This window comes from Oryzias latipes, chromosome 5, assembly GCF_002234675.1.
Source record: "Oryzias latipes chromosome 5, ASM223467v1".
Lineage (NCBI taxonomy): Eukaryota > Metazoa > Chordata > Actinopteri > Beloniformes > Adrianichthyidae > Oryzias > Oryzias latipes.
Window position 1 is genome coordinate 22,907,356 of NC_019863.2, and position 14,630 is coordinate 22,921,985.

At 38.8% G+C, this 14,630-nt stretch overlaps 1 protein-coding gene across 2 annotated transcripts in view; it reads left to right on the top strand.

Moving 5' to 3' along the window:
* Positions 1 to 14,630, top strand: part of LOC101167031 (contactin-4-like) — a 204,682-nt gene that overhangs the window by 49,054 nt on the left and 140,998 nt on the right. For both annotated transcript variants that reach the window (XM_023955100.1, XM_023955099.1), the window contains exon 3: positions 6,788 to 6,920. In XM_023955100.1, coding sequence (XP_023810868.1) covers positions 6,788 to 6,920 — 133 coding nt within the window. The remainder of the gene's footprint in view (positions 1 to 6,787; positions 6,921 to 14,630) is intronic.

The following is a 14,630-nucleotide window of genomic DNA, read 5'->3' on the forward strand; positions in this document are numbered from 1 at the left end:
CACTTCAGAGCTGCTTTGGTCAGATTTGTATTATTGTCTGTTTAATATCACAGCTCTTCCACGTTTGCTGCCAATGAAAGAACAAAAACGAAACAGAACCACAGAACTGGACTGAGATGAATGTTTGTCCCAGAAAGAGGCTTTATTTGCTGATGTTTACTAGAGAATTGATGGATTGAATGTGAAACAAAATAAACAACCTCAATATGCAGCATGCAGACTCCTCTGCAGAACTCTTCGAAGAACCAGCAGTGATTCATGGGAAATAAAGACATTAGTCATATTTGAAACAACTCTGAACAATGGCGGCGCGCCTGTTCTTTTATTAACTTACACGAGCAGATTATTCCAGGACTTGTCAGCTGTGGCGAGAGCAGCTTTTTATGTATTTATTTATTTTTAATTTACAGCTGAAGGTTTGTTTAATTATTTCTTGTAAAACTTGATTTCTAATGAGAACAAGAATATTGTCCTCAGTTTGCATAACAAAACATAAAAACAGCCAGTTATGCAAATGTATTCTGTTTTTTTTTTAATAAAAACAACTGAATAGCTCATTAGCACGAGGAAGCAACTATTTTCCTAAAATTATAGCTCGTTACATTGAATGGGAAAAAAAAGCATTTTGGAATCACAAGTTGCTCGGTTTTGGGGCCCTCTGACAGACTGGGGGCCTGTCCAGAATGTATCCCGCCTTCGCCTGATGGGTACTGTTTGGATTTGACCAAATTTTACCCAACTGGTACTTTGATATCGGTTCCGGTGCATACATAGTGCTCAAACCGGTGCTTCAAAAATGAAAAAAAACAAAAAACTATTTCCCCCCCACAACATTTAAGTGGGACGAACGAAGCAGCGTCACAGGGGGAAAGAAAGCGCTCGTATGTGCCTTCATCACACGCTGAAAACAAACATGGATTTCACCTCGAATCATCATGACGACGCCCTTTTTTCGGAGCATTGTACACATCCCTTTTATCCATCAGGTCACTGATTTGGATTCTTTTGATTTGATGTGAAGTTAAGCCAAACTTTTGCTCGCTTCACCTTTGGCATATTGACTTGAGCTCCGCCCACCCTACGGCCCCACCCGTTCTTGTATGAGCCCGCACACAGACAGCGGAAAGATAAAATGAAGGTTCTTGGGAAAGGCCTGCTAAAGTTAGAATATTTTGGTACACATCCCCACCCAACAGTGGCTGGGATAGGCTCCAGCATCCCAGACACCCTGAAATTTAGACGATGGCTGGATGTGTCCAATCTACAACCGGTAAATTTAAAAAGTGGGTCTATGTTAGACTCTGCAGATGATGTTAGAGTCTGATGTCTGTCACTGTAGAGGATCTTTGCACTTACAGTACGTTTTCTCGTTAAAACAAACAGAAGCGCCTTTTCTCTCTGTTGTTGGAAGCAAGCGAACTGCAATAAGCTCAGAGCGTCGGGTTTCCTGCGTCGTTTTTATAACCAGTTTATTCGTGGTTTGGGTTGACATGTAGTAAGAGGTAGCATATAATTGGTTGATGAATCAGTGACCGTCCTGTATTTACCTTTTTGGTTCACATCTCCAACAAACTATTGTTTTTCTGCTGATCTCAGAATAACAAAAAAATGTCTTCCATTGACTTTTTTCCAAATAAAATTATAATTTTATTTATTGTGGTTTGTGGCCGACCGGGGTTATACAACACCAAGTCTTTCATAAACGACTAGAGCTGTGAAAGAAAACGCCTGGAGCAAGATTTGTGAGATTTGCACTGCTTCAAAAAAGCTTCTTCCAACTGTAACTACTAGTTTCTGACTTTAACAGTTAACTACTAGAAAAGTAAACGGTAGAAAAAGAAGAAGCCCCTCCCTGCATGCCTAGTGTGAACACCATAGGCTAAATCAGGGGTGTCAAACATACGGCCCGCCAGGTGGTTTAGTCCGGCCCACACATGAAGAGTAAAAATAACAAGGATGTTTAAAAAAGAAAGCAAGTTTCTAGTCCATTCCTGTGGCCAGTCATGATTTTTTAAAGAAATTACCGAAATGCGCAATTTCGCCACTAGGGGAGAAAAGGAAAAGCTAAACAGGTGAAACAACATAACTGCATGTGCCAAAAGCGATACCTAACAGCTCTGTGTCTGTGTAGCCAGTAGTTTAGTTCCCTGTGAGCCTCACCATTGTTTTGTTGCTATTAGAATGATCAGTAGTGACACCCTAATGACCAAAATGTTGTCAAAAAAAAAAATGGTTGAAGTGAAGTCCTGAGCTTTCCAGGAAAATGGAAAGTGTTGTATTTGTTCATGGAGCTAAATGCAAAGATGCATGCTTAGTATGTCATCAACAGGTTGCAGTGCTGAAAGAATATAACATTCAGCTCCTCAATGAGACTCACCATAAAGAAAAGTTTCACCATTTGCAGTTAAGAAAAAAGAAGATTTAGCAACTATTAGCTGGACCGATAAATAACCATCTGGATTTACTGCAGCCGTGACGTCAGTGATGGAGCAGTGAAAGCTAGCTACTTTATTGCAAACAAGTTGGAGCAAAAATCAAATTCATTTTCTGATGGATGCTGAAAAATGCTGAAGGCTGCAGAAGTCTCGTTCCCAAAAAGCATTCGACTTTAAACATGAGTCTGTCAAGAATTACGACCCCAGACACAACATCTCTGAGGAAACATGGGCAGCCATATGAAGGAATCCAGTCATTTATTGTATTTTCAGTCACTATTGATGAAAGCACCAACATCACATATATGTACAGCTGTGCATATTTATTAGAGGTGTTAAAAGACCGTCACGGTGGAGTTTCTGGAGTTGATGGACACAACAACAGCTGATGACATAGTCAGCTCTGTAGTTACTGTGCTGGACGATGTTGAAGTGAACTGGTCACATGAAGTAATTTTGGTCACTGATAGCGCCCCATTAAAGGTCAGGCAGCAAACCAGGAAAAAATTCTTATAATAATGAATAATAATAATGGACATTTCATTGTGTTTTTCACACTTGAATGACAGTAAATGTGTTGCTGCACAGGAGATCAGGAGACATTTACACATCGTCCAATAAGAGCTGCTGCCGGCCGGCGATCCGGCTGCTGCCGTCCTGTTACCGCTCGATTTCTTAATGACATCATCCCCGCCTGACTGCCGCCACGCTCTTTGACCTTCCGTAACTCCTCAACTGTTTACTTTGCACCGTTATGCAACACGCTACTGATTTTCTCTACTTCGGAAATCCTCTGGAATGATGTTAATTATGTAAACGGTTGAAGAGCATTGGTAGCCAAAAGAAAGTCAACACTTGAGCTAAAGCTCTGGAGTTAAAGGACTCTGAAAGTCAAGTATTTTTACTCAATATTTGAGTTGCCTAATGTGAGTCTCCTGACTTGCAGGAAACGAATTCAGAAAGGTTTAGGAAGCCTTTCCCCAAGAACTTCTTGAGACTTTGCTGTAGATATTTGCACTCATCTGCTCCTCACAGCCCAGCACCGGCAAAAATTAGCAAGCAAACCCGACTGATCTGCGTGCTTGCATGTTTTATTTTGGAAATGTTTCTTCTTACTTCTGCCAAAATGAACTTTTTGATCACTGGCCAACATGGCTGGTGAATTCCTGAAGCTACCAGCCAACTGGACTTTCCACCAGCCAAACATATTTAGGGGAAAACGGAGGAGAATCATAATTTCATAAGTGGTTCAGTTATTTATGCACTTTTTATTGAAATGCTTTTATTGATCTTTTTATCATAAAAATACCAAACAGCAGATTCACATTTTGATTCACATCGAAAAATCGAATAACTTTTGGTGTTTACATGTTTGACGACAAACCTTTGTATTTATTACACTAGAAGGCGTACTTAAAATGAAAAAAATTTTGACCAAAAATGGACAGTGAGCCTTTAATCTGGAGCACATTATATAAGGATTCATTCTGGTTGTGCTTACTGAGCAATATTTTTGAGAGGTACACAGTGCTCGGTCAAAATGATTGGTTGGATGTTATTGTAAAAAACGTGTTTAACATGAAGTGCTAAAAAAATGTTTATGAGTTGCAGGTGACTATGCAGTTACCATAGTCACAGTAACGTTTCTTTTACCCATATTAGTCTCTGTTTTTATGTGTTGCAAACAAGGTTCAGATGTACAGGTATTGTGAATACGCTAACGCAGCTAACGTGTAGCGTGTCGGACTGAGGGTTTTTTTTTGTTACTAACGTCGTTCTGAGTTAGCGCAACCACAGTAACGTTTGTTTGTGCTATATCTTTTTTATGTGTTTCAAACTAAGTTGAGATTGAAAGGTATTTTGAATATGCTAACACAGCTACAGTGTAGCAGTGTCGGACTGGGTTTTTGTGTGTGTGTTACTAGGAAGGTTGGTAGTTAGCATAGTCACAGTAATGATTGTTTTAGCGGTATCACTTTTTTTTTTTTACAAGTAGCAAAGGGGGTTGGGAGTTACAGGTATCGCTAATGCGGCTAATGTGTAGCAGTGTCAGACTGTGATTTGTTAATTACGTGTTACTAACAAGATTGGAAGTTAGCAAAGTCACAGTAACGTTTCTTTTTGCAATATTAGTCTTGTGTTTTTCAAACTAAAACCTACTTTTTCTTTACAATTTCTACAGTAAATAATCTTGTTTACTTGTTTGAACACGAGCCTCACAGCCAGAAAGACGTTTTGCGCCGTCACCTCCCCTTTCATCTCCTTTCTTTTCACTAATAACGCTCTTTCTTTCTTCACAAGTGTTTTTTCTTTCTTTCCACTTTTCAACCACCATAACATTTTTATTCGGCATAATGTGATCCAAAGATGTAATTCCTGGAAAATGTCGTGTTTCCGCTGCAACTCAGAAGACGATGTGAATCAAACAAGCCTTGTTTGTTTGTTTGTTTGCTTGCTTTTTTATTTATTTATTCATTTATTTATTTATTCATTTATTTATTTATTTATTTATTTATTTTAACTTGTATTGGTAGTCAACATTCATTGTCGTGGGTCATGTGCTTTAATGGAGAGGAGTGGGAAGGGTGTAGGGTGGGTTGGGTTTTTACTGTAATGTTGTGTGTTTTTTGTTTTTAATGTTAAAGCGCTTCGAGCTGCACGAAATGCATGATAAGCGCTATTTTATAAATAAAGTTTGATTGATTGATTGATTGATTGAAACAAAAATCTTTAGCCTCCAAACTGACTTTTAACCAGCATGTGGTGGGTGTTTCATCCACAAAGTGGAAAAAAAGAAGCATCTGAATTGCTTTTAAAATTCACGGCATTATATAGTCCCGCACTATGAGGTTTTTAAGTAGTTAGTGGTTAGGGTGGGAATTTGGACACAAACCCTACGGTATTAAAATTGGTTTATAAATAAAGCTTGATTTGATTTGAATAGAACAAAAGTGGACCTCACAGATCTGCAACTCTATAGCACTAAAATCTGCCGCCACATTGGACCCAGACGATGTTAGTTAGCATTGATTGATCTGAGTCTGTCAGAGTCTGCGTTTCTATGGCGACCACTTTCACCAATCAGGAACGAACATATTTGGAGAGAAATCTGTCAAACATTCAGTGTGAGACCACATCCTTTACTAGAGGCATCTGATTGGTCACTTTACAACTTGAATAACTTCAACTTCAGAAAAAAATTAAGAACAGACTGAAAAAACACCAATGGTTTTTCTTAGAAGTTTTTTAAAAAAAAAAGATGTAATCGTTTATTTCTTAAGAGAAGTCTATGGGATTTTGGCTTTTTAGGTACTTCCTGTTTGGAACACGAGAGAGGGAGGGAGGGGTCACACAGTTCTCACATAGATCTATAACTGGTGATGGACCCCGTTGCTGTCCCGGTCTGGGTGGGCACTATGGCGCGCTGGCTCCTGGTATGAAGGGATTCCCAAAAACGGTTTCCTCAAAGCAGAGCCAAGCCTTAAATGTCTTTTAGAATTACTTTTATAAGTATTTGTCATGTGTAATATGTGGTAACTGAAGAGAGGGGGTAGTTTGTTTTTTTTATAATCAAAGTTCCATTTGATTTGAATGATAGATCTAAAACTGTTTTCATGCTGCCTCCACCTTTTTAAAGGCTTACCATTTCTGTAGCAAACACACAACACAAGTAGCTCCCCCCCCCCCGCCATAGAGCAGGTAACTCCTAAAGAATGACATCTAACGGTTCTGGAGTGTGAATTGTGGCTACGGTCCATTCAACAACACTCCCTTTTTTCATTACTAATTGCAATTTTGCTTTAGTCTATGATTCTATTGTAAAACGGACAAGTGCTTCCTGAATTTCTTTACAACTATGACAGAAAAAAAAAGTTCACTTATGGTTTTGCTTTTCTTTTGGGGGCTAAATTAAGGTAATTTTGGAGCCAAGTGCATATTTGCATCAAGATGTTAAAGAAACCATTATTTTGATAGATTTCTCAGAGGAAAAAAACGGCATTCAGGCGCTCTCACAACAGGAGATGGAGTCGTTACACCCAGGCCTAGACCTAGGCCCAACACGGAAACAGTTTTCCAGATCACTGTTCTACATAAATTAGTCTACAGAACATATTAGCACTTTAATAGGTGCGGGTGGCACACGTCTCACTTCGAATCCTTCTGTGACAGGCACTTTAAATTGATATGTTTTGCATGCTTGCAGCTTCGCCCCTCCGAGGGGCTTAAAGCAGCATCAACCTGCTCCCGCTGCTGACTAATTGGCTGTTTTTTTCTTGTTGTTGTTTTTTTGCACCCAACCTGCTGCACAGGTCGCTCGGTAAGCCGTGTTGTGTTTCCTTGTTGTCCTACAGAGAGCAGCGTCCTGCAGAGTCCCGTCTTCACCAAGCAGCCAGGCAGCATCGTGTACCCTGTGGAGACGGTGGAGAACGGCAGGGAGGTGGTGTTCAGCTGCGAGGCCCGGGGAAGCCCCGCCCCCGCGTACCGGTGAGAGCGCCGCTTCTATCTGCCCCCCCCCCCTCCCCCTCTCCATGATGCCTCTATCTGTAACTCTTCTGTCATTCAGCAGCTTTTAAGTTTAGAAAGCGTTTTCTCAGCAAAATCTCTGCTTTTTCTGCAGCTGCTTTTCGTTCCTGGCATCACAGATCAAAAAAAGCTGGGAAATGTTTCCAGCTGCCAAAATCATTTTTGCACTGTGAGAGCAAAAATGATGCACTTTATTAGTACTGAACACCTTCTGTTGCAGAAAAAAAAAAGCAGAAACAGCTTTCATTTCATTAAATTCATTGATGCACCTTGAAAACTGTTATTACATTTTTTTAAATATTTTAATTAATATAATAAAAAGAGGCCTATTTTATCAGTTTTAACATTTTCTCAATATACAATACATCTGTTAACAGCCATTAGAGCTTTTTTTCTTTCCTCATTTGATTTATTTTGGCATTTTTGTTTTTTTTGTTAGCACTTTTTATTCATTCAATACACAACATAACTATTTTAGCATAAAATGTAACAAAAAACGTTTTTAAAAAATTCACAAATTGTGTTTAGCAGCTGTAAATTTAGCTTAGCTTGTCAGCTTTTAAAAAATTTAGATATCTAATTTAGCCTTTTTTTTAACTGTTATAAAATAACTATTTTAGCATAAATTAACATAAAAAGCATCACTTTTGTTTTAATTTTCTCTATTTACCAACATATTGTCTTATTAGCTGTTACGTTAGCTTAGCTCAAATTTTTTCTTTTTTCTTTTCCAGTCTAGTTAGAGTTTTTTAGTATTTCTTTCCTTGATGTACTATCACAAATCGAAAAAAAACTTTTTTACTTGATTAAATAACAAATTATGAAAATCAGCTTTTAAATAAGCTTACCTTGTTAGCTCTTTTGGTATGTACTGTAGCCATGTAATTTAGCATTTTTCCTTTATACACTTTGATAATTACCTATTTTGGCACAATTTAAATTATGAAATACTATTTTTCAAATATTTGCTCAAGTGATTAAAAAACTTATCTCGTTAACTTTGTTTGTAAATTTGTCATGTATTTATTTAAATTTTAGGGTTTAGCATTTTAAATTCATGAACATTCAGAAATAAGCATTTCGGCTAAAATTAAAACTAAAGACCACTATTATTCCGAACACTTTGTTTTCATAAGATGTTTTATTAACTTGGGTGGTTGGCTTTTTTTGTAATTTTGCCATCTGGTTCAGCATTTTATGTTCGTTTGGCATTTTTCCTAGATCCTCTTCAGGAAAGATTTTAGCATAAGTTAAAAACATAATTTACAATTTTCTTTTGTAATTTTTTTTAGGTAATTTAGAGTTCTAGGGACTGTTAAGCATTCTTCAGAGGAAGACAAAAAATGAACATCTCTTCGCAAAATTAAAAAACGAGTGAAATGATGCCATTTACTGGAAACACCGGGTTGTCCAAAGCTCCCTGTGTTTGGATTTCTGTGGGAAACTGATCCAAACGGCTCTTTGAGTGGTAAGGGTTGCCGACCCTTGGTGTAGTTCAAATAACAAAATGAAAATGGGGGTACTGTTGTGCTCCCGGTAATAAATCAAGACAAGGTATGAGTGCCGTTTTGATTTTACCCAGTATTGGTGCCGAAACTGTACTTTTTTAACTGTTCTGGTACCAAAACGGGGCTTAAAACAGTGCCTCAAAAATAGAAAAATAAGCCAGTTTAAAACAAAAAACTGTGATGAACCAGCATCCATCCATCAATATATCCATCTATCAATACATCCCGCAAAACCTCCGTACACATCTCCATACATCCATACATCCATCTATCTAGCAATACATCCCTCAATGCAATCCATCAATACATCCATCAGTACATCAATACGTCATCCATCAATCCATCCATCCACCAATCTATTCATCCATCAATACATCCACCCATCAATACACTCATCCATCCATCCATCCATCCATACACCCATCTACCCATCATTACACCCATCCGTCAATACATCTATCCATTGAGGAACGACTGTTGGTAAATCTTTTGAAAAGTGGGGCAAATGTTAAAGTTGTTTCCAACGACAACCTTGGCACAATTTCTGGCTAAGTTAGAGCCCAACTAAAGTAATCAATGATATTAGGGCATGATGTCTACCACCATAGATGATTTTTTCCTGTTAAAATAAAGGGAAGCACATCAGTATGAAACAGGCCATTTTTTTATACAGTACAGGTAGAGTATACATCTGTACCAACTTGGCATAGAGTGTTGCTATTAATCCCAAGTCAAGACAAGAATTCTAAACCAGTAATCACAAATAGTTCCTGTTTGTTCCTGCAAAAATCCTACAAATCCTGATGTCATTTACATTTTCTTAACATGTTTGGGGTAAACTTCTCCTGTATGCCTCTACTGAAAACAGTTGACAGTGTCTTTGCCTCTTTATTTCCTCTTCACATGGATCATTAGTCTGCTTAAAGGGCGTCGTGTTGCAGTCGCTGTGGCACGTCAAAGTTCAGATCAATCACGTCGGCTTGCTGAAGCTGCTGGGTGAGGTTCAGAGGGATTGGAGCATTTAATACTCCAGACTAAAGTGATGACCTAATCGGCGGTCTCCTGTCAAGGTTGCCGTGTGGTCCCGCTAGATTCATCGCCGCCACCACCTACGGACGCGCGGCAACGAGCAACAGGAGCTCAATCACTGCTGCTGGTCATTAACAGTGTGTCGCAGCAGGAAGCTGTCAGCTCTGCAGTGGATGCAATATCAACCCACACACACACATTAAAACACAGACATATCAGGAAATGTGCTGCAGTTGAACCCAGAGGTAGATACCTTTCCTGTAATCTGCCTGGAAAACAAGAGCCCTTGGGAAAGAAATCCACTTAAAATATTGCAAAATATAACAAGCAAAAAAAGCTTTCCGTAATTTTTTAAGTATATGAATTTGTGTTTCTAGGTAAAAAATAGACGCTAATAATGCTAAAACTCAAGACTGAACTTTGTTACATGCTGAGAGAGACATAATGTGATGCTTTAACCCCAGAAAATAGTGGTGAATTATTTTTTCATGTGTCAGGTGTGAGGATCCTCTTGAACTGGAAATAAAATCCTGACACGATGTTGAACAGTTGTATCTGTACACAGGCTCCAAATTAAAACCCAGTTAGTTCAAACGTTCCTGTCAGTTTATTGACTCGTCTTAACACGGCGTGAAATGGGAAGATGCAGAAAAACAGTCCCACATGTCTGCGTCTTTGTTTCTGCTGTGTTAGGCAGGTCTGTTCCGCAGACAGAGCCGCGCCCAGCCTCATTGGCTGTCGTCTTTGCTTTGATTCTGGTTTTCAACCTACAGGTCGCTCAGTTCCACCCATTTGCCGTTGGTATAGATTGATGTAAACGTGCGCGAGAAGGCCCTGTGGGCAGAATGAAGACAGACCTCAAATGCTTCTTCAGTCGCAACAGCTGGGTGAAAGGCGCTCTAGAGCGTACGTCAGAGTCATGTGACGTACAGCAGTGCATCAAAAGGCTTCAGCGCCGTAGCCCTGAAGGGCAAATTACATTAAAAAAATCACATTAAAAACATATTTCAGTGATCACAACGATGAATTAAAAAGCAAAATTTTTAAATAAAATAAGTATAATAAAACTGTTACAAATATGTATTTTTGATCCTTTCATTTGTAGTGGCCTTCCACTCTGGTGTTATGCTACCCTTCCAAAGTCTTTTGCCCCCCTCCCACCCCTCATAGAAAATGTTCTAGCTCCGCCCCTTGGTTCATCGTTAGGTGTAGTGCAGTGGTGGGTGGAGGTCAGACCAACAGGGGTCCAGATGCCGGCTTGTTATGCTTCTCATATTTTTTTAATCTGAATACTTTCCGAAAAAAAGGAAGAAAAAAAATCAATCGTGAATGAAAGACTTTGAAATTTGTAGCCTTGGTGGAAAAAAAAAGGGTCAAAGCGGCTCCACTGTTATTAAGATCCGGCCTCTACATGAATTCATCTGAGCTTTATGAGCTTTGTGAGATATTCCAATTAACAAACTTTATGGAGTGTTGCTGGTTTGGAAATCTGATTACTTCCTTCATACTCCCAGTGCCCCCCCCTCCCTCCCCCCCTGTTCTAGAGAAGAAATGGAGGGGGCGGGGTCATTCCCTGCCCCTTAGAGGAAGAAGAGGAGGGTGGATCAGACATTAAGACGTCCTCGTCTCAAAGTGATGATGTCATAAAAAGGTTCAAGAAATCATAAATTTATTTGGCTAAAATGTTCAAATGCAGCTTCTTGAAAGACAAATAGAAGCAGAGTTAAGTCTTTAGACTGAATTTACTGACAAAAATGACAAAAGATGCACTTCTATTATTTTGTTTAATCTTTTTTTTTATATATGGTTTTTTTCTGCTTTTTCTGTTTTCTTTTCTCCCCAAAAGTTTCCTGTTCCTTTCCTTTTGTTTTTAGCCCTCTTCAATTCAATTCAATTGTATGTTAGCCAATTTTACAACAATAGTTGTCTCAATAGGCTTCATAATAATTATCAAAACGCTCATAATAATCTGTTCTAAATAATCTTCAGATTTTCTTTGCCTTTTTCTAATTATTGCTCTTCCGTCTTCAGATTTAGTGATATTTTATGGGCATTAAAATGCAGTTTGTAAAGTTACTGTATTTTCCGCACTACTCGGAACGCCGCATTACAACGCGCACCATCCATAAATGGTCTATTTTCAAAATGATGTCATATATGAGGCGCCCCTGTGACATATTACACATTAGCCACGTTAGAAGCGTTAGCCACAGTAGGCTAATGCTATTAGCTGTGTCTGTCTCTTTTTTTACGTGACTTTTAACGCCAAGAATCAACATCAAACAGAAGCATTAGATACAGATACAAAACTTTGATATATACACAGAAAACATTTCACGTTAGGAAGTAGCTATAGTCTTTTTTTAAAATAAAGTTATGGATTCTATGTCGCTTAGCATTTTTATGTTTTAACATTTTCTTTATAAACATAAAAAAAATGAACTAGTTTGAACTCACATTGAAGTTGCGCTCATGTTTTATAGATATTTGTGATGTCGCCAGCAACAGGAAGTAGCATGCGCTCTTCAGATTACCGGAACTCTTTGACCATTTAAGCAGTTATTTCTGTAAAGTGTTGCGTATAAACGCAAAGCTGCTTTCCTCAGCTTCTAAATCCGTCGGAATAACATTAATTATGTCAACGTTTGAAGAGTCATCGCATTTTAAGGAACGTCTACACTAGAGCTAAAGCTGGCAAAGTAATAATTGGTTTAGTGAAATGATCAAAATGGAAAAGAAAACAGAATAAAAAGGCTCATCAGTCCCATAACGGCTGCATGCGTCTGAGTTCCTGCTGTTCTCCTGTGTTGACGAGTCATCATGTTCTAGAGTTTTTTCTTTTTCTTTGATTGAGGACTACCTGCACCTTAACAATAGATGTATGAAAATGAACTATAAACTGCACCAAAGCTGCATTATTTCCAAGCGTCGGCACAGAACAGATCGTCTACCACTCATAAGCCAGATGGCGTGATATGGTGCCGCTGTGCGAGCGGCCTGCTGTTCCGTGATTGGGTAAAGCATGTGTCTGACAAAGGCAGCTGCTGTTTGAGCCCGCTCGCCTTCATAAATCACTGTAAACAGAATTATTAAATGATCCACTTTCCATGTGTTTGATGTGCGTTCGGCAGCAGAGCTCGTGTTCCGTCTTCTGCTCTCGCTCTATCTGCTGCTCCAAAGTCTTCCACTCACGTTTTCGAGACGAGGACAGAAAAAAACGGGACTTCAGGTTGCCGCCACAGTCGCACAGACGATGCTCAACCTTCCTTCAGGACGCCGCCCCTTAAATAAATCCAAACCATTTCCACTTGAATTACAGAAGCTGTCTAGTCAGATGTTTCGGATGAACCCAATAAATAAAAAAATAAATAAATAACAGAATTGACAGACGGCAACATTTGATCCTCAAGCTGTCGTCGATTAAGCTGTTTCAGTTCAAATATAATGCAGAGCTACTCTCAGTAATTACAGCTGTGGAAAGAGCTGCTTCTCCGAACCAAAGGAGGCTTTTCAGGGAGAAAATAAGGCCGCTATCTGAGTGTGATGCACAGCCCTCGCTCTTTTTCCCCGCTTTGCATCGCTTTTTAGGCCAAAGGTGTTGCTTGGCTCTGAAATATGTCTGTTAATTCTTTTTTCTTCTTTTTTGTCTCCTCTGTGTTGCAAATAAATTGATGTTGTTGCCCTGTGGAGACTGCGGACACCCCCCTCCCCCCCACACTGTTTCTGCTCTATTGTGTGCCAAAAAGGCTCTTGAGAGCTAACTTAGGACGGAGCTGGAGAAGGCCCATGAAAGACTATTGTGCTCCACATTTTCTCTATTAAAACTGAGAGTGCAGCAGCGTCCCAGCCCTGAGACCCTCCACTGTCAGTTAGCTGCTACATCTGTCAGTTCCAGGGTCCTGTGGAGACACTACAGGGGACAAATGGCAGATTTTTATTTGACGATTTCATTACCTCAAAATTGTTTAAAAAAGCATTTTTTCTTTATAAACTAAAAGGTTAGCTCTGTTGGTAGAGTTGTCAATCAAATGGATAAGGCTACATATTTATAGAAATGCTAATCTCTAAGGGTGTATTCAGAATGAACACTTTTGGTTCGCTTAAAGAGAACGATAATCCAGAACCAATTTTCACACCCAAGCGGACCCTGGTTCAGAACCAGGAGCTGCTCTCGGATCCATCTCCAAAGATGGATATGTCTTCTTCAATCTGAATACAGTCCCCCGTCCGCGGAGCGGGACATCTGGACTAGTACTTTCTCTGGTGCTACGTTTTTTTTTTAATTACTACAGTTTGTGTTGTTGCATATCTGTTCCAACAAGGATTAGCGTTAGCAAAAAGTGCTCCTACCGTTCTTTCAGTCACACATAAATGATACAGATTTTTCATTAGCTGCGTTTGCATTACACATTTGCGCAAAAGAAATGTAAAAAATAACAACATAATTTTGCTATTACACTGTTTCCATTAATTTCTAATTATGTAAATGAACCAATGGCAGCATTCCCTTCGGCTTTTCTTACTTCCTGTCGAATCCGGTTGTTGGTCACATGACTTGTTTGATTCGAGAAAAAGGGTTTCCATTGCAGTTTTGCTAAATGTCCATATCAATACGCCTAATAAAGCACCTCTTTCAAACACCCTTTTTGCGATAAATGCGAGTGTTTTTTTAATTTTTTATTGTTGTGTTTCCATTGGGCCACTTTATTGTCACAAATCCAGCTCTGTTTTGTTTCAAATAAAACACCCCAACGCTGCCAGCTGCACCTGAAGTTGACCCTTTTACACATAAGACTGGACTTTTTTGTTTTGCTAATTTAGACTGTAAAAAGAATCGGTTAATGTCCTGTAAATTATGGAATATTTTCTGTAGCATAATTAAAAATATAAGTCAAAACCAGAAATGCTTTTTCATTTTCAAAATGAAGCTGCAATTTTTGACTCAAAATTAAAATGAAAAAGCATTCCACCAAAATGCTTTTTCATTTTCTTCTTCAACACTGCTTATTCTGTCACTTAATTAAAATGATAAAGAAAATAGTATTGGACATTTCATTTTCAAAGAGTTCTCTGGTAAATATGTAGCAAAATTCATTTAGAAATGTCTAATTTGACGATTAAAAGGGATTAACAG